Source organism: Procambarus clarkii, chromosome 30, assembly GCF_040958095.1.
Source record: "Procambarus clarkii isolate CNS0578487 chromosome 30, FALCON_Pclarkii_2.0, whole genome shotgun sequence".
Taxonomy (NCBI): Eukaryota; Metazoa; Arthropoda; class Malacostraca; order Decapoda; family Cambaridae; genus Procambarus; species Procambarus clarkii.
Genome location: NC_091179.1, coordinates 24,179,338 through 24,199,537, shown reverse-complemented (window position 1 = coordinate 24,199,537; position 20,200 = coordinate 24,179,338). Strand labels below are relative to the sequence as shown.

General features: G+C 40.0%; 1 protein-coding gene across 1 annotated transcript in view; it reads left to right on the top strand.

Moving 5' to 3' along the window:
• The window catches only part of Gyf (GIGYF family protein Gyf), a 149,837-nt gene extending 139,220 nt beyond the window's left edge, over window positions 1-10,617 (top strand). Inside the window, exon 23 of the mRNA XM_069334045.1 lies at window positions 10,444-10,617. Within this exon, the coding sequence (XP_069190146.1) occupies window positions 10,444-10,470 (27 nt within the window). The 3' untranslated portion in view covers window positions 10,471-10,617. The remainder of the gene's footprint in view (window positions 1-10,443) is intronic.
• The last annotated feature ends 9,583 nt before the right edge of the window (window positions 10,618-20,200 follow it).

The window sequence follows — 20,200 nt, the reverse complement described above, 5'->3', positions numbered from 1 at the left end:
GTGGAGGCCAAAACCGTCGGTAGTTTCAAAGCGTTATATCAGTGTTGGGAAGACGGGACACCACAAGCGTAGCTCTCATCCTGCAACTACACTTGAGTAATTACACACACACACTTCTGCACCTCTACCACACATGGAGTTCTTTACACGCACACCTTTACTGGTAGACTGCTAAACACCAACAAAGATATGCAAAAATACTGGAATGTTGAGAAGTATAAATGTAAATGGTAGAGTAGTTATATGCAGAACCCAAGAGCTAGAGCTCATTCCCTGTAGGTACAGTTAGGTAAGCACCTCAACCCCCCAGTTTTTAGTTTACACTGATGTTTATCTACTTAAACAGCCCACCTACCCAAAGCTACCAATGTATGTACCTACTTACTCAAACCCAAGTATGAAAACAACCCACCTACCCGCCTGTTGAAACCCTAAGTTAACTAATCTATCCACATTCTGAAACACCTACCTGCCCATCTACCTACCAAAACCAAAAAAATCTACCTATCCATACAGCTCCCCAAACCCACCTATCTTCTAAACCCAATCCCACCAACCTATCTATCCAAGCCCATCTATCTATTCACTCGCCCACCAAATCCTAAAATACACCCACCCACCCACTGAAACCCATCCGACACCTACTTATCCACTAAAGACCGTGCATACATGCATGCATAAACTAATAGTTGTGAAGGAAGACTTAAATCTGCAGCCATAGATTCAAGGTAACAAATCAAAGATGCCAAAAAACTTACTAAAGTTTTCTTTTGTAAACAGATTTGTGGAAGGCTGGAATATATTAGGTAGAGGTTGGTGGGTGCCAAAACTATTGGAAGTTTCGAAACGTTGTATGATAACAATTATAGGGGAGACGGAAACTGCAAGCATCGCTCTCCTCCTGTAAAACGGTTAATTACAGATGAGGAGCATATGCTATGTTTTCCAACTTCAGAATTGCTTTTAAATACATGGATGGAGAAATATTAAAGAAATTGTTTATGACTTTGATGGGACCAAAATTGGAGTATGTGGCAGTTGTATGGTGCCAATATCTCAAGAAGCACATCAATAAACTATGAAAAGGTACAAAGACGTGTTACTAAATGGCTTCCAGAACTGAAAAGCAAGAGCTACGAAGAGAGTTTAAGAGATGTTAAATGTACTAAAACTTGAAGATAGAATAAACCAGCAATATGATCACTTCATACAAGATAGTAAAAGGATCAACCAAATTGACAGGAATTCCTGAAACTGCTTCAACAAGAAGAGATCATAAATTCAAGCCAAGGAATTAAAGGTACCCCCCCAAAACATTTACAAGGTTCTCCTTGCAAACAGTGGTAAATGGTTGAACCAAATTAAGTTAGAAGGTGGATACCAAAAACTATCAGCAGTTTCAAAATGTCATATGACAGGGTACTGGGAAGACGAGATACCAAGAGCATAGTTCACATCCTGTATCTACTCTGAGGTATCTATGCCTACCTGCACACAGGCATGCACTGAAAGATTAATTTAAAATGTTATTTTGTGAAAAAGAGTTGTAGACAAATGGAATAAAATGAAGGAGAAAATGGATACCAGAACTATCAGACTTCAAACTATAATGTGATAGAGGGAAAAAGGAGATCTTGAGTATAGATCTCAACCTATAATTACGCACACATACACAAACTAGGATCCTCATGACCAAATGGACATCTTTCAGGAGTCACAGTCCACGGACTTGGTTTCAGTTCCTTGCCGAGGCAGAAACAAATGGGATGTGTGTATGTGTATGGGAAATGATATATGTAGTAGAAATGATAGAGAAAATAGGTCGGGAGTCAATACATTGATAGCCGAATGTTAGAAAGGTGGAGTCTAAGAACTAACAGCATGATTTTGCATGCAAAAATAGTAAATACACACATCACACACATTCACAGTGCAAGCTTGATTTTGGGGAAATTGTATAAATCTGGAATTATTTTATAACCGGAACATTACAGTAGTCTCTGAAGGTTGGGGACCCGTACATCCAAGTGTGTGCAGTAAATCTGAATCTATTCGGTATTGTTCAAATTTGTCCATCATACATTTTTTGTTAGATTGTACTGTTCCAGGCTTTAGTAGTAAATATTTAAATGAAATTATATGCTTAGAAATGTTTCATTGTACATGTATAAATGTCAATACAATTAGTATACATTGTGATGTTTTCATGAATAGCGAAGTACTATTAATTGCTGCACACTAAACTACCACTCACAGGATTAGTATGGGGATGCACTCCAAAATGTTTCCATTTTGGAGTAAACAATATGAGGGGAAATGCAAAATACAGTAGACCCAGTGAAGAGTAAAGGTACCAAAAACATAGTCAGAGAACACTGTCCAGAGTCTTGCCAACAAATATAAGATATATTGCTAAAAAAATGGACATTTCAAGAATCGAGTTCCTACAGGAAGTCTGACCAGCCACGTTGTGGTGGTCACATGGGCCTGTGTGCTGCTGCAACCAGTCATGTTGTGGTGGCCACATGGGCCTGTGGGCTGCTGCAACCAACCATGTTGTGGTGGTCACATGGGCCTGTGTGCTGCTGCAACCAGTCATGTTGTGGTGGTTACATGGGCCTGTGTGCTGCTGCAACCAGTCATGTTGTGGTGGTCACATGGGCCTGTGTGCTGCTGCAACCAGTCATGTTGTGGTGGTTACATGGGCCTGTGTGCTGCTGCAACCAGTCATGTTGTGGTGGTTACATGGGCCTGTGTGCTGCTGCAACCAGCCATGTTGTGGTGGTTACATGGGCCTGTGTGCTGCTGCAACCAGTCATGTTGTGGTGGTTACATGGGCCTGTGTGCTGCTGCAACCAGTCATGTTGTGGTGGTCACATGGGCCTGTGTGCTGCTGCAACCAGTCATGTTGTGGTGGTCACATGGGCCTGTGGGCTGCTGCAACCAGCCATGTTGTGGTGGTTACATGGGCCTGTGTGCTGCTGCAACCAGTCATGTTGTGGTGGTTACATGGGCCTGTGGGCTGCTGCAACCAGCCATACTGTGGTGGTCACATGGGCCTGTGGGCTGCTGCAACCAGCCATGCTGTGGTGGTCACATGGGGCTGTGGGCTGCTGCAACCAGCCATGTTGTGGTGGTTACATGGGCCTGTGTGCTGCTGCAACCAGCCATGCTGTGGTGGTTACATGGGCCTGTGGGCTGCTGCAACCAGCCATGCTGTGGTGGTCACATGGGCCTGTGGGCTGCTGCAACCAGCCATGCTGTGGTGGTCACATGGGCCTGTGGGCTTCTGCAACCAGCCATGCTGTGGTGGTCACATGGGCCTGTGGGCTGCTGCAACCAGCCATGCTGTGGTGGTCACATGGGCCTGTGGGCTTCTGCAACCAGCCATGCTGTGGTGGTCACATGGGTCTGTGGGCTGCTGCAAGCTGCTGCTACCTTTTGGACCAAGTTATCACATGTTGATCCTGGCCCTAGGGCAGATCATTAAGAGTAGAACAACTCCCAGAACCCACTCCACGTATACTTACTATGTTCAGGCCATGTCATCTTATTCTTTGTGCTAGCATGGTGTTCCAATGTTACTCAGGATTTCCATGCATTGTCTTTTGATACTTCATTATTTGTACCGGCCTGGTGCCTTCTTTTGATAATTACTTACTGAATTATTTGTGAGTAGAGCAGATGTCTACATTGAAGAGTAGTAATATGAATAGACCAGGTAGGAGGAGGAGGAAGAGGTGAACATGGCTAAATTTCCTAGGAAAGTGATGAAGGGCAAGGATTGTAGAGGCTGGCTAGAGGAGTGTGGTGTTGGCATTAGCCCTCTTTCTCAAATATTAAACCAAAGTACACATACTAAAAATCATTGCCAAGAAAGATAGTTCTGATGGCAAAGAATGAGAGAATAATGTTCAATGACTCAAATTTTAGTGTATGTATACATGCAAAAATATGGACAGTATTGTGTATTCAATAATTTTTAATAAGAAAACCTCCAAAATTAATTAACAGTTTAATCCATTCTGCTGAAGAATATTACTAAAGGAACTATTAGGTCAAAAGCACAACAATGGACTGCTGCAGCCAGTAATGTTCACCTTAACACTACTAATCTTGTAGACGGCATGAACAAATTAAGCCAAAACCAAATTTAAACATTCCTAGGCCTAGTATATCACATATATTAGGCCTAAGATAGCATATATTAGGCTTAGGATTGCTTGTATATTTAGGGTAGGTTCTTAATAATTTACCTTTTATATTTTAAATATCAGTTGGGCTAATTCAGTGATAAAAAAACTTAAATTTTTGGAGTCTGTGAGTCCATTTTTCTTCATTTGACCAAAACGTTGCTAGGAGTACTATCATTTTGGTAAATTGGGCTGGAACTGTTATATAAAAGTAAAACACGCTATAACTTGGTATCCAAGTGCACCAGCAGGTGGCAACTCTGGTCACCTAAGGGTTCATTCAGCTGCTTGCTTTACATGCCTGCTACACACCACTCCACTACTCTCTCTGTAAGGACCAGCACTGTTTTGCGAGTTTTGTGCGGTTAGCGTTTCTTTGGACTTGGGTTGTTCTGTGGGGCCAAGTATTTTTGTTTTTTTTTAATTTTGGTTTATGTCTGTGTTTATTCTGCCTGTGTTGCATGTTCTTAGTGGATCAATTTGCCCCAACTTTGTTTCAGGGTTACCTTTCTTGGTGTCAGCCTTCAGTTTTTGCTTCCTCACCCGAGGTATTTTCTCTTGAAGTTAGTGTGCTCCTTTCTGGGGTCTCCAATTGAATTGCCTCAGTGTCTTGAGTAGGGCTTAGGACTTGTTCCTCTAACCAAACTTATTGATAGGAGTTGGGTAATTTGACTGTACTTAAAAAGAAAAGTGAAAACATTCATCCTTGGTTACACCTTAGTTATAGGTGTGCTTTGTATGTTTTGGTATTTTGCTCCAGTAGTACTTCTCAGGATTCAGCCTCACTATCCTTGCATCTGGTGCGTGAACGGCCACTTTCTGTTGGATCTGGGTGGCCTGTTTGTTACGTATTTATTAAAATCGTAATTATGTTACATAAATTTTATATTACTTTGTCTTGCATCACTTATTTGGTTGTTTTGTGATGGATCCCTCACCCACTTGTGATTTGATTTTGCTGCTTGCAGCTTTCAGGGATGCGTGTCGGTACTTTATTTTTAGATTGATGGACAGTTGGACTATTGCCTCCGTCACTCCACCACCTGAATTCAATGGCTTTTATCACCCACATACGTGCGATATTTGTTGTTGATGAACATCTGTGTTAGCTTAGCCACCCTTCCAGAGTGGGAACATATCAGGCGACTTCTACCACAGTGCATGTATGTTCAAGGTTCAGGCTTGTGTAGTCTTCAGCTGTGGCTGGTGCTGCAGTAGGTGATCCTCCTGCTCTTATGAGGAGGATTTTAAGGCTTTGATGATGCAGACTTTTGCTAATTCCAGGCCTTTTCATGTTTTCCTAACTGGGACCGAGCTTGTCTGTTTGGCCGGTATCTACTTTTGTTTTTTCACCCTGATTCTGTCTCTGAGAAGTGCTTCCAAATAACCTCAGTTTGAGGCCTTTCCAGTTCCTGAGGTTTTGGCATTGTATCTCTCATTTTGAATGAGGATTCTGTTATGGTGTTGCAGCCCAATCTCTCCTCTGGTGGTTCATCCTTTAAGGTTGCAGGATGATTTGTGGCCACCCCTTTTGTAGGGGTTAGAGATAACTCTAATGGGAACTGCTGCAACATCCTTTCATTTCTTTTTGTTTGGGTGTAGCTTTGGGCTCCAATTTTGGCACTTCTCTTAAATGTTGGGAGGTGGGTCAATGGGTTTGGAGTTGCATGAGGTTGGGCAATTGGTACCATTTGACCCGGGTTGGGCACTAGTGTTGAAACCTAAGGAGTTGTTCCTTCAGATTGGTACCCTTTATTATTTTATGTTCTGGTTTGATGCCTCACCTTCCCTAAGGTACATTACCTTGTCTGTGTTCAAGGCCTAGATTTGCCTCTCTTTTTGAAAGTTTGAGCAGTCTACCCTTCCTGCTTCCTAGGCACTTGCTCAAGCTTTTACTCTGGAACCAGAACTTGGCATCAGAATTGGACCCGAATGCATCTGAGTTCATTTCACACCCTTCTTGTTACATTATTAGGTTGTATGAACCATACAACTCATGATTAACAGACCATTGAATTATTCTTAAGAGAAAGGGGTTTATTTCTGTCGTGTGAGCATTCTAAATTGAAAAAGGTTTCCATAGTTTTTAAAAGGTTTTGATGGGTTCCTCTTTTGGGGTGTTTAATGGAACTTTATTAACTCCTGCCAGTCCTAATGTAATGGGTTTATGACAATTTCATATCTGGGTTCCGAAATTGCAAATGGCTTTTGACACTGAAGACCACAGGGCTTGAACTCGTCTAGTAGAATTTCTCCATTTTTGTGCCATTCTTTAAATATCTTTGGTACAAATACGTATGAAGGTGGGTTCCCACTCTTTGGGCTCCTGACCTTCATTGTTTACTGCATTATCTGCCTTAGAGGCCTTTCCAAACCTTTTCATTTGACTACCTTGTGATGCAGTGACAGATTTCGATGCTGTGCATTGAGCCAGCTGGCATGTTGTCGTAAATCACCGCCGGGAGTTTGCTTTCTTATCACCCCCCCTCCCCCCCTCCCTTACTTCACTACTATTTCCTTTAGTGGTGATGGATGAGGCACCAGTTACGGCAGGAACATCCTTCTTGCCCCTCTTGCAGGCAGTTTGGCTGCAATCAGCTTTTATGGTCTCTTCAACAGACTATTCTCTTCTGCATTTTTTCTTGGGCTCTTGACCCAAGGTATGGATTCTGTTGTGCGGATTGAGCAATTAATTCATGCAGTAGAGAGATTAGTAACAAAAGCAGATCATATTTTATGTTTTAAGAGCAAAAGCAGCTAGTATCAATATTATACTGCTATGGAAACTATTTTTTTCAGTCTGAAATTGTATATAAAACATTGGGATGTTAACTAATTGTGGCCATGGTGAATAATATCTAGTTCTTGAAAGCCACTTGATATATATATATTGTCCTTTGTGCATTTGTGCATGCACACATTCCAGCACTCTTGTCATTCTTGTTCTTAAAGCTGCGAATGTTTTCTTTCCCTTCACCATCTTGGGCTCAAGTCTATTCCACTTGTTTACCACTTTCATAAAATCATTACATTTGTATTCCAGTGGGAAATATTATGTATACAGGATATCCCAAGCCCCAGTTTTGTGAAAAGGGCATTATCAATTCTTGTCTGAACTGGAGTTTCCATGTTGTTATGCAAGTACAGTATAGTACATTCATTAGCAGCTATGGAAGTTACAGTATAATAACTGCCATGACACTTTATTTTTGCAGGTCTGGCACATATGCAATTCATTTTTGCACATCTCGGACTTTACAAAGATGTCAGGGTGTTAAATCTGGAGATCACGCTGCTCAGTATTTCTACCACATCAATACAGTACTGATTTGGCATCATCAGAGTTTGTCTGAACCTTGTTTGCATAATAACATGGAGCTGCTTCATGCTGGAAGACAAGTGTTGAGAGTGTTATCCGGATGATAATGGTGTTCTAAGAATGCGGAAGATTTGTTTTAGATACGATTATTTTAACAAGCTAGGACTCTGGGGCTCCCTGTGTAGGATCAGTATGGAAAATGTGTAACACAAATATTTATAGAAAAGCAAAAAGCGAAATGTTATTCTTCATCATAGTAACAAGAATCATATTATAATGGAAGAAGAAAAGGTATATTAGAATGTGTTTTAAATTAACCACAGAGAACGTCAACATTTTTGTGTTTATTGACACTGTGATGTAGAGTATTAACTGCAATAATGTTGTTGACAATGATGATCACTGTAAGGCTTTCTTACTCACCCACTCTGACCTTCTCTCATTCCAGTTGTTTACAATGTATCAAAGCACTCATTACCTAATATATGCCCTTGGTGCTAGGATCTGATTTTCAAGTGTGTTATTGGTTTGTTGAGGAAATACTGTACAATACTGTGCTTGTAGTACTTGTTTGTGTTTGTAACAGTTATCTTGAGGTTATCTTGAGATGATTTCGGGGCTTTTTAGTGTCCCCGCGGCCCGGTCCTCGACCAGGCCTCCACCCCCAGGAAGCAGCCAGTGACAGCTGACTAACACCCAGGTACCTATTTTACTGCTAGGTAACAGGGGCATAGGGTGAAAGAAACTCTGCCCATTGTTTCTCGCCGGCGCCTGGGATCGAACCCAGAACCACAGGATCACAAATCCAGCGTGCTGTCCGCTCGGCCGACCGGCTCCCCCTGCCGGTCAAGAACAAGATGTGTTCTTGAATTAGTTCCATTAGTTCTACTTCCACTGAATCCATTAGTTCTACTTCCACTGAATCCATTAGTTCCACTTCCATCACCACCCATGGTGATGGAAGTGGAAGTGGAAGTGGAAGATGGAAGCTCCCCCACCAATGTGGGGGAGCCGGTCGGCCGAGCGGACAGCACGCTGGATTTGTGATCCTGTGGTCCTGGGTTCGATCCCAGGCGCCGGCGAGAAACAATGGGCAGAGTTTCTTTCACCCTATGCCCCTGTTACCTAGCAGTAAAATAGGTACCTGGGTGTTAGTCAGCTGTCACGGGCTGCTTCCTGGGGGTGGAGGCCTGGTCGAGGACCGGGCCGCGGGGACACTAAAGCCCCGAAATCATCTCAAGATAACCCATAAGTTCCACTATCATCACCATTCATTAGTTACACTGTCATCACCACCCATTAGTTCCACTATCATCACCATTCATTAGTTCCACTACCATCACCATCCATTAGTTCCACTGTCATCACCATCCATTAGTTCCACTACCATTACCATCCATTAGTTCCACTACCATCACCATCCATTAGTTCCACTACCATCACCACCCATTAGTTCCACTACCATCACCATCCATTAGTTCCACTGTCATCACCATCCATTAGTTCCACTACCATCACCATCCATTAGTTCCACTTCCATCACCACCCATTAGTTCCACTACCATCACCATCCATTAGTTCCACTATCATCACCATTCATTAGTTCCACTATCATCACCATCCATTAGTTCCACTATCATCACCATCCATTAGTTCCACTACCATCACCATCCATTAGTTCCACTATCATCACCATCCATTAGTTCCACTATCATCACCATCCATTAGTTCCACTACCATCACCATCCATTAGTTCCACTATCATCACCATCCATTAGTTCCACTATCATCACCATCCATTAGTTCCACTACCATCACCACCCATTAGTTCCACTACCATCACCATCATTAGTTCCACTGTCATCACCATCCATTAGTTCCACTGTCATCACCATCCATTAGTTTCACTACCATCACCATCCATTAGTTTCACTACCATCACCATCCATTAGTTCCACTACCATCACCATCCATTAGTTCCATTACCATGCATTAGTTCCTCTACCCTCACCATCATCCATTAATTACACTACCATCACTACCACCCATCTCTCCCACTACCATTACTTCCACTACCAATGTTACTGTCACCACTACAACACCAGCCTATTGATTTTATTTTTTGTTTAGTGCTGCAATCATCATGAAATCCCTTCATTCATGACAGTATGCAGTACTCATTACAATATGTACTGTATGTGGATATATGCTGAGCTGATTGACTACTTTTGATCTGGGTATACCTCTCTTGATCTGCTATTTTCGGCCTGGGTATACCTCTCTTGATCGCCTACAGTCAAACTGGGGATAACGCTCTTGATCGCTTACATTCGACCTGGGGATACCTCTCTTGATCGCCTACAGTCAAACTGGGGATACCTCTCTTGATCGCTTATATTCGACCTGGGTATACCTCTCTTGATCGCCTAGAATCAAACTGGGGATACCTCTCTTGATCGCCTACAGTCAAACTGGGGATACCTCTCTTGATTGCCTACAGTCAAACTGAGGATACCTCTCTTGATTGGCTATGTTCAAAACACATCTAGCTTTTGTTTCAATTGCTGTGCATGACTAGAAATTGTCTTGTGATTGTGAGCACCTGAATGAATGGGCTCTTTGGAAGTTGTGTGAAGAATTAAGTTATTAGAGGTGTGTGTTGCAAGTGGTGTTGCATAGCCATGCTTTCTTCATTACATTACCCGTTGCTGCAGTTGAAGGCTATCATCATCATCATCATCATCCCCCTGTAATTTTATATAACTTTATGAAAATATTTAAATTTATGTAATTTTTCATATATATGTACGCTGCACCAATAACATGTGGTTGAAAGTACTGTACTGTATTTGGAAACTTGTGAGCATGCTTTGAAAATCATGGTGATTACAAATGCTTTTATTATGCTAACCATTCTTGTATTCTTTGCAGTATCCTCTCATGAGAAAGCTTATGTAATGCTGAAAAGATAAAGAAGCTACAATACGATATCAAGAGAAACACACAAAGTAACTAAAAATCAGACATCACAGATGTATAGTTTTAAAATTATATTTTGTATTGACTCATGGATAAAACAGATTTTGGGTAAAAATTTAAACATTTCCATAACATTCATATTTTCCTAATGAAAATATCAGAGTAATCAAATGTAGCATATGGTGTTGTTTCAGGTTCAGTACCTTACTTTATGTATAGAAAATGATGTATTGTACTATTATTTTTTAGATGTTTAAAATTCTCATGCTGTTCAGTATTATAGAGCATAATTAAAAATGTAACATGGTTTGAAATCATAAATTATATGAGAAGTGGATATGAATAGATAAAACTCGTGTTAAACATTGTGTTTAATTTTGTAAATGAAATTGGGTAAACATTGATTTTGTGAATTGTGCTGCTCTTTCCCCTCCACATCAGTGGGTGTTGGCAATGAATAGCAGCAGGTGTTGGTAACATATAGTAGCAGGTGTTAACAGCTGTACTGCTGCAGTTCAAACATTTAGTGAAGGATAAAAGATAAAGGTGGAGAAACAAAGAATGAAGTACGGTGTAAACAATGCCAGTTGTAGCATAGGTTGAAAGGGAATGTGCCGGAGACCATATAGCACTGATGTAGTGTCGTGAGATCTGAAGGATGAACCATCAGTGTTATAGTATTCCCTTGTGTTATCAAGGCAAAATGCTCTATTGCACTATATGAATTTGTGGTGTTAATGGTAGTTGTGGCGTAAGTGACATTGTTGCCTCCACTCACCTCGTAGACGTTGCTGCTAAAAAAGAAGCCATTTGTGCCTGTACTGTCTCACAGATATTAATTACTGGGATTTCTACCCCTGTCAATCATAACATGATATGCATTTATTGCAGTGGAAAATGGATAGTTGCTATAAAGAACAAATTGCATATTACCAGAACTTGACGTGTTCGGCTAACAGTCACTTGCCTTGTAAGATGCTTTTATTTTAAAAATTATCAGAACATTTGCTGTTTTTCAAGTCCCTTGGATAAAATCCTAAGTATTCAGTTCCTTTGAAAATCATGCCTTTCTCCTTTCACATTGGCATCCTAAATTATATCCAGGAATTCTTCAATATTCTTCATTACAGAGTGTAAATTATACCTATACTGACTTAGCACTATTTATAATTATATACCAAAAAGTGTTGAAGGTATAAATAAAAAACTCACAAATCATGGGAAAAGATGAATGTGACAATTGTCCTGAACCAATTATGTGCCTCTGTAACCCTTTCCACCACTGCCCACGGGATGGGTATGGGGTGCATAATAAAGGAATGAAATGAAATGGATGGAGGTTTCAGAGAGAAAGTTGTGCGTCCAGAACAGTAGCTCAGACACTGAAGGTGGTTGCTCTATATCACCGCTCATAATGCCTTTTAAGTAATTGGGAAATGTATGCTTTTATAATATGATATTTTATAAATGATTCATACTTCAATTGGTTAAATAGTTTAAAATATTTACTTTCATTAGTCAGTCAATTAAAAATAAAGATTATTATCTGGGTAATACTGTATAAAAATTCCTAAAGTTGTACTATATATGTGCATGCTCACCTTCAACTTCTTGACAATACTGTATCATAAAATGTCAACATTTAATTTTGTTAATAGTATAATCTTGATTCTCTCTTTCTTTTTGTAGATTAAATAATATTTTGGATCATGTTAACAATGTATAACAATTTTGTTACAGTATTCAAGACAGGCAAAGAGTTTTGTCAAAATTTTCTGAAGTCGTTATTAAATTTGTGGAATTGTTGCGATACCTGATGAAAAGCACTGCAAAATGTTCAATAACATCTAGAAATATAGATGTACTATCTTCTTGTCTTGCATGAATGCTTTAAGTGTATTGTACTTGATTTACAGCAATGGCTCATGCAAGAGGTTGGTCTTATTATAACATTTGTAGTTGAAGCTCTTGTGTTGTATGTTAGAGTGAAAGTGTTGCTGGTGTTCACTTGCACCATCGCACTATGTTGAGAGGCTACTCAATATTTTTATATTACACAAAGGAATATTATATTATTTTACTTTTTTAATTGATGTAATGAGAGAGCAGTTTCCTTAAAATTCTCAATAAACTGAAATAAACTTAAATTCATTGTATAGCTCCTTAAAAGAATATACAGATAGTGTGTGTATTCTCTGAATGAAGGGCTTTGGAATTTTCTGCCATGCAAATTTCAAGTTTAATGCCACTTTCATGCATGTCAAGGATTGGTGTGGGAACCAAAGTTGCCTCTGGTTAGTTACATGCATTTAATATAGTAGTAGTATTGTGGAGGATAAAATATTGAATCAATTATTTTATAATTAATTATTAAGGGTCAGTAATTGGCATATAATGAGCCTTATTATTATTTGCATCGATACCCTGCTTAACTGTTTCAAATACATATTCTTTATTCTAAATTTTATTGTATATTTGTACTTTAATTTTTTTTATTTTGATTTCTACACCTTTTAATGTCAATAGACTTAAGTGTATCTTAAATTTGTGTAATTTTTGAAGTCAAGTTTTGATGGGTGAGGCAATGTGTTCACAGATGGGTTAAAGTCTGCTAACAGTGTTGGCTACTCTTGTTATTTTTTCTTATCAAACTTATATGTGCTGCCTCCCACAGAGACTACCACTTAAACAGCAAAGGTTTTTACGATTTTGTATGCTCTTTGCCAGCTGCTGTATGTGCGCCGTTCTTCTTCTGTTACTGTTGTCGACTTGCAGTGCCCTCATGACTCTTAGTCTTAACTCTTCTAATCCTTTGGTGGTTGGAATCCAACACTGACCATTTATCTTCTTTACCAGATTTCAGAAAGTCAAAATTTGCTGGGTACTCGCACATATTGGAGTACTTTAATGAAGTTGCAGACCCCACTGCCAAGGCCATTCATGCCTGTCCCATCTCCCACAAAAGGATTCATAATGCAGTTCACAACTATTGGCACAATAGCTGGTCAGGTATTACAGATATATTGCATACTGTACTGTTAAATACAGTTTATCCCCATGGCCTTGCTCTTACCACTGGAATAGATGGTGAGAAACAGGTGTGGCTGGGCTACATTCTGGTCACACATGCCCTTTATTGGTCAAACTGCATTCTTTTCCTTAGTCGCTCGCCTCATAGAATATCCCAATTGTCAGGATCTCAAGTCTTGCTTCCCAGTTTCCCTTCAAGTCATTTGTCTTTTTACTCTTCTGTTGGTATCCCGAGATATAGTTAGGATTTTTTTTATCATCCTGCAACACAGATGGTGCTAAATAGTCTTCCTGGCTTGGTGCCTTCTTTTGATAAATCATACTTTCTTCCTTGGCTTTTCTGTTAGGAGTTTAAATGCATATATCTGATCAATGCAACCACTATAGCACCCACCTTGTTCACCAGTGAGAACTTTATCTTTAAATTTGGAATTTGTTTAATTTTTCCTCCCCCAGAAGTGGATGGAGAGCTTCCTTATTACAATTGGAATGTATTTTTATAAATCGGTTAAGTGCTGTATTTTATTTTGGTGTTAAAGTCCTTCTAGCTGTATAACACTGTTAAGCACAAAAATGTTAGTTTTTGTTTATCACTCACCATGTTCCCAACACTAAATGTTTTTAGAATACAAGGTTGTCATACACAAATTTCAGCTGTACATTATATGCAGAGCAGTTAAGTCTGATATTGAGGCTCTTGCGTGTTATTAACTTTGATAGTATGTCTGACATACTCCCATTAAACACACTATGTGCTTGCAAAAATCGTACTTAAATATTTATCCTGTAAAATTATGCATGTGGCAAAATATTGCAGTAAGTTTAACAACTTACATTTTAAGATGTCATTGATTTAAACTTAAACAAAATTTAGGATTTTCAGCAAGTACAGCACTATATTGTATGATGAACTTAATATTGTGAATAATATTGATACCTTTTTTAAAGCTATTTTAGAGCTGTAGGGGTTAAAGCCAACGTTCTGCTGCTGAGGTACATATTGGGTTTATTTTTGTCAGAATTCTGCATTATTTTAAAGGTTCTTCAGAAAATAATTGCAAGCATTAGAATGAGAAATGCTTTCTTGATGACTTGTGTAAAAGAAATATTCAAGCTAATGCCAGTACTGCATAAATGTTGCTTGAATTATCAACAGGTGGGAGATTTTTGCTGTCAAATGTTATAAAAATGATGAAATCATAGATAAAATAATGAACTGAAACTTGAGCAAGAAATATAGACACAGGTAATGTTAGAGTAATAACATTTGAAAGGTGGATAAGCTTCTCGAGACCGAGCAGTGATGTGTCAATGTGCCGTCTTCCTAAAGCACTGCGCTGCACAATACTGTTGTTATGGGCAAGAGGACTGTGCCTAACTTGTTGCGAAGAAACTGTTTGGTGCTCAAATCCAGAGGTTCTGGAATCCTTAATACAAAAGTAAAAAAGTTAATTTTTTTTATTTCTTTCCTTAACACTTATAATCAAGTAAAAAAATATTTTACTTGTTCAATGCTAAGACTCATTGATATTCATGACTTTCCCCCCAAATTCATGTGATGGAAGTTAATAGCTGGTAACGTTTTGTAAAACTATACTGAAACCCCCATATGCATGAGACGAAGGGGGAAAAGTTTAATCAATGGGTGTATAAAAAAAATAATTGGTGTGCATAAATTCAGGGCAACAGTATTGCAATAGACAATAACAGACAAAACTGTGGTAATGAACTTCTAAATTAGTTCTACCATATGAAAAATAGCTTGCCATTTATTTGACCATTAAAATTGCCATTCCCTCATGGATGGAGGGAATGGTATTGTGTCTTGTCACAATGGTGGTGAGAGGGCATGCATAATCTGCTAATCCAGAGGGCAGTAAAGTGTGACATGTCATGTGCCCCCTATCCACTGAATGGGTACTGCCTTCTTGAGGAAACTTATGGGTGGGCGTGTGTGTTTATTTGACCCAAAGGGCAGTCGAGTATGACATACAAAACTACTCTTCTTGCCGAAGGCTGACGGTCAGTGAAGTGTGGTTTCTGAGAGGGCTTCTTTCACTAGCTCTGCGAGCTAGCCACCTGGTTATCTCCAAACTTAAGCACCCCACCAGCCCATTTTGAATCACAAATGCATACCAGAAACTGGCCCTCCCCAATAGAGGCAAGGGAGGCTGAAGATGCATTGACCCAGGACAAAATTGAAAACCACTAGAAAATGACCCACAAAACAAGCAACTGCATGAAAACATTGGTAACCCTGAAACAAACCATGAAAACACTTGCCCAGACCCCACTGCTATAGTTACACTTGCTTATCACCAGATGGCAGACCCCACTGCTATAATTACACTCGCCCATCACCAGATGTCAGACCCCACTGCTGTAGTTATACTTGCCCATCTTCTTATCTATCTTGAGATGATTTCGGGGCTTAGTGTCCCCGCGGCCCGGTCTTTGACCAGGACCTCCTTTTTGTTACACATCCCCCCGGAAGTAGACCTTAGCAGCTGTCTAACTCCCAGGTACCTATTTACTGCTAGGTAACAGGGGCAACAGGGTGAAAGAAACATTTTGCCCATTTGTCTCCGCCTCCACCGGGGATCGAACCTTGAACTTCAGGACTACGAATTCGTAGTGCTATCCACTCAGCTGTCAGGCGCCCTCACCAGATGGCAGATCCCACTGGTTCCCATCACTTGTGTACCTGGTGCTGTTGTGCTATTAATGGAGTACCACCATTAGGGGCTGGTGGTTGAGTGGGCAGTACGCTGGACACGTAATCCTGTAGTCCGGGGTTCAATTCCCGGCGAGTGAGAGTGAGTGAGTGAGTGATACAGTTGACTGACTGACAGTTGAGAGGCGGGCCGAAAAAGCAGAGCTCAGCCCCCGCACGCACAACTAGGTGAATACAGGGTTCAGTTCTAGCATCAGTTATGTAAGATGTCTATAAATGAACAACCAGAAGGAATACAGAATTACATGAACAAGTGTAATGATGTCAAGCTCCCTTGAGGTTACCTTGAGGTGCTTCCGGGGCTTAGCGTTCCCGCGGCCCGGTCGTCGACCAGGCGGCCTGGTTGCTGGACTGGTCAACCAGGCTGTTGGATGCGGCTGCTCTCAGCCTGATGTACGAATCACAGCCTGGTTGATCAGGTATCCTTTGGAGGTGTTTATCCAATTCTCTCTTAAACACTGTGAGGGGTCGGCCAGTTATGCCCCTTATGTGTAGTGGAAGCTGTTGAACAGTCTCGGGCCTCTGTTGTTGATAGTTCTCTCTTGAACACTGTGAGGGGTCGGCCAGTTATGTTCCTTATGTGTAGCGGAAGCGTGTTGAACAGTCTCGGGCCTCTGATGTTGAAAAGAGTTCTCTCTCAGAGTACCTGTTGCACCTCTTGCTTTTCAACAGGGCTATTCTGCACATCCTGCCATGCCTTCTGGTCTCGTGTGGTGTTATTTCTGTGTGCAGGTTTGGGACCAGCCCCTCTACTATTTTCCACTTGTAGATTATTATGTATCTTTCATGCCTGCACTCAAGAGAATACAGATTTAAGCTCTTTAGTCAGTCCCAGTAGTTTAGATGTTTTACCGAGTGGATTCTAGCAGTAAAAGATCTCTGCACACTCTCCAGGTCAGCAATTTCTCCAGCTTTGAAAGGGGCTGTCATTGTGCAGCAGTATTCCACTCTAGTGTGTGCTAGTGTCTTGGAAGAGTATCATCATTGGTATAGCATCTCTAGTTTGAAAAGTTTTTATCCAACCTGTCACTTTTCTTGCGGTGTGACGGCTACTTTGTTGGGTTCTTTAAAAGTAACGTCTTCCGAAATGAGTACACCCAAATCCTTTACATTACTTTTTCATTCTATGTTATGATTTGATTGTGTTTTGTACGTAGTTTCTGCTTTTATATTTTCATTTTTTCCGTAGTGCATGAGCTGGAACTTATCTTCGTTAAACACCATATTATTTTCTGAAGCCCATAGAAAGACCTGATTTACATCTGATTGGAGGTTTGCCGTGTCCTCTATGTCGTCTACTCTCATGAAAATCCTAGTGTCATCTGCAAAGGATGATACAGTGTTATAGATTGTGTCCTTGTCTATGTCCGACATGAGGATGAGAAAGAGTACTGGAGCAAGCAAAGTACCCTGGGGGACTGAGCTCTTCATGGTTAATGGACCGGATTTTATTTTGTTGACTATTACACATTGGGTTCTGTTTGTCAGGAAATTGTAGATCCATCTACCTATTTTTCCGGTAATTCCTTTTGAACGCATTTTATGTGCAATAACATCATGGTCACATTTGTCGAAGACTTTTGCGAAATCTGTGTAAATTACATCAGCGTTTTGTCTTCCATGGCATCTAATGCCATGTCATAGTGGTCCAGCAACTGTGACAGGCAAGAGCTCCCTGTCCTGAAACCATGTTGTCCGGGGTTATGGAGATGCTGTGATTCCATGTATTTTGTGATATTATTTCTTAGCACTCAAAGATTTTCATGATGTGCAATGTTAGTGTTATCGGTCTGTAATTATTTGCCTCGGTCTTATTTCCTTCTTTATGGAGTGGTGCTATCTCTGCTGTTTTTAGTATGTCAGGGCTAATGCCAGTTTCATGGCTTTGTCTCCAAAGAATGTGAAGGGCCTGCAATAGTGGTTTTTTATAGTTCTTGATGAATATGGAGTTCCAAGAATCAGGGCCTGGTGCAGAGTGCATTGGCATACTCTTTATTGCTTCTTCAAAGTCCAGTGGGGATAGGGTGATGTCTGATATATGATTTGATGTTGGTATCATATCCATGAAAAATTAATTTGGGTTATCAATCTTTAATGTATTTGGTGACTCGCTGAAAACAGAGTCGTACTGCTTCCTCAATAAGTCGCTCATTTCTTTGTTGTCATTGGTAAAAGTTCCATCTACCTTTCGCAGGGCCCCATTACTAGATGTGGTTTTTTATCTTGATTTTGCATAGAAGAAAAAATATTTTGGATTTCTCTCTATTTCACTGATGGCCTTTTGCTCTCTTTGTTTCTCCTGGGTTTTGGGTTTTGTATGATTCTTGTAGCTTGAGTTCAATTGTTTCTATTTCTCTAACTAACCTCCGCCATTCTTGAGATAGGGTGCGACTCTCGTTGTTCTGCGATTTGTTTTCTTCACCTATGTGGGAACGACGTTCCCTTTCCAATCTGCATCTCTTCCTCTTTTTTTCTTAGGGGTATGCAGTTTGAACATATTTCAAGTGCTACTGATCTTATTTTTTCCAGGCACTGGTTCAGGTTTACATTTTCTAGCTGTTCTTCCCAGTTTATTTTGATGAAGTCTTGGTTTATTTGCTCCCAGTTTATCTGTTTATTACTGAAGTTGAATTTGCCGAAATCTCCTCCACCGGGATCCGGGACTGGTTTTTGAAGGTATATTCCCCATGCTAGTCAGAACTTCAATTACATTGTGATCTGAGTAACAGGTATTTGTAATCATTACGTTCCTGATCAATTCATCATTATTGGTGAATATGAGGTCTAGCATGTTCTCCTTCCTAGTTAGCTCTTACTATTTGCTGGTTTAAGGCAAACCTGTCGCACATCCGTAGTAGGTCATTTGCATGTGCCTGTTCATTTAGGCTACTTCCTGGTATTCTTTCTGATATTACTGTATTAGACAAACTTCCATTTCAGGTGCCGTAGGTTGAAGTCCCCAAGCAGGATGATGTTCGGGGCTAGATTTGTGAGGTTTTCCAAGCAGTGCTCTATTTTCATTAGTTGGTCTTTAAATTTAAACTGCTGGTGATTTGCCTCCGGTGACTTACATACAAAGACAATAACTACATTTAGGATCTCTATTTTGATTATCAGCACTTCCACCATATCATTTGTGGTGTTTAGCTAATAGGGAAGTACAGTACAAGAAACTGACGATTGTCATGCCTTACAAGAAGACCTGGACAAAATAAGTATGAAGTAACACTGCAAATGGAATTTAATGTGAAATGCCACATTATGGAATGTGGAACAGGAGGTAATAGCACACAACCTACAAATTATGCAAAAAAGCTTTTAAAGAGTTCTAGTAGTGGTTCTGGTTAGAAAAGGTCACAACCTACAAATATAATATAATAATATATAATAATATATATATATATATATATATATAATAATATATATATATATATATATATATATATATATATATAATAATATATATATATAATATATTAATATATTTATTTATTATAAGTTCTAAAAACTCCATGCAGTACCTGAGGATGTACTACATGGAATTTTTATTGGTTTAGAACCTCAAACCATCCAGATAGGTTGAGCCTTTGATCAACTGGGGGAGGAAAAAAAAGGAGATTTAGGAGGTGAAGAGAATTAGGACAACTAAACAAAAGAGCCAGAATTCAGTCATGGTTTCTGGCTGAAACCATGACTGAACCAGCCACATGACGAGCAATTAAGCCAGGCGCATGGAAAATGTGCAGACGATGAGTCACAATAACCTCTGAACTGGTGCGGGTGCCTTCTAGTGGCAATTATAATTAGTAAACAGCAGAGAATTAACTGGCATGCTTTCCATTTCCAGTTATTTCATGGATGGGGTGTCGAGTTTTTAATTCTGGTCTTTGGTGTTACAGTGGTCACTCCTTTTGGTGATACAGTGAATATTCTCTCTCCTCCCCA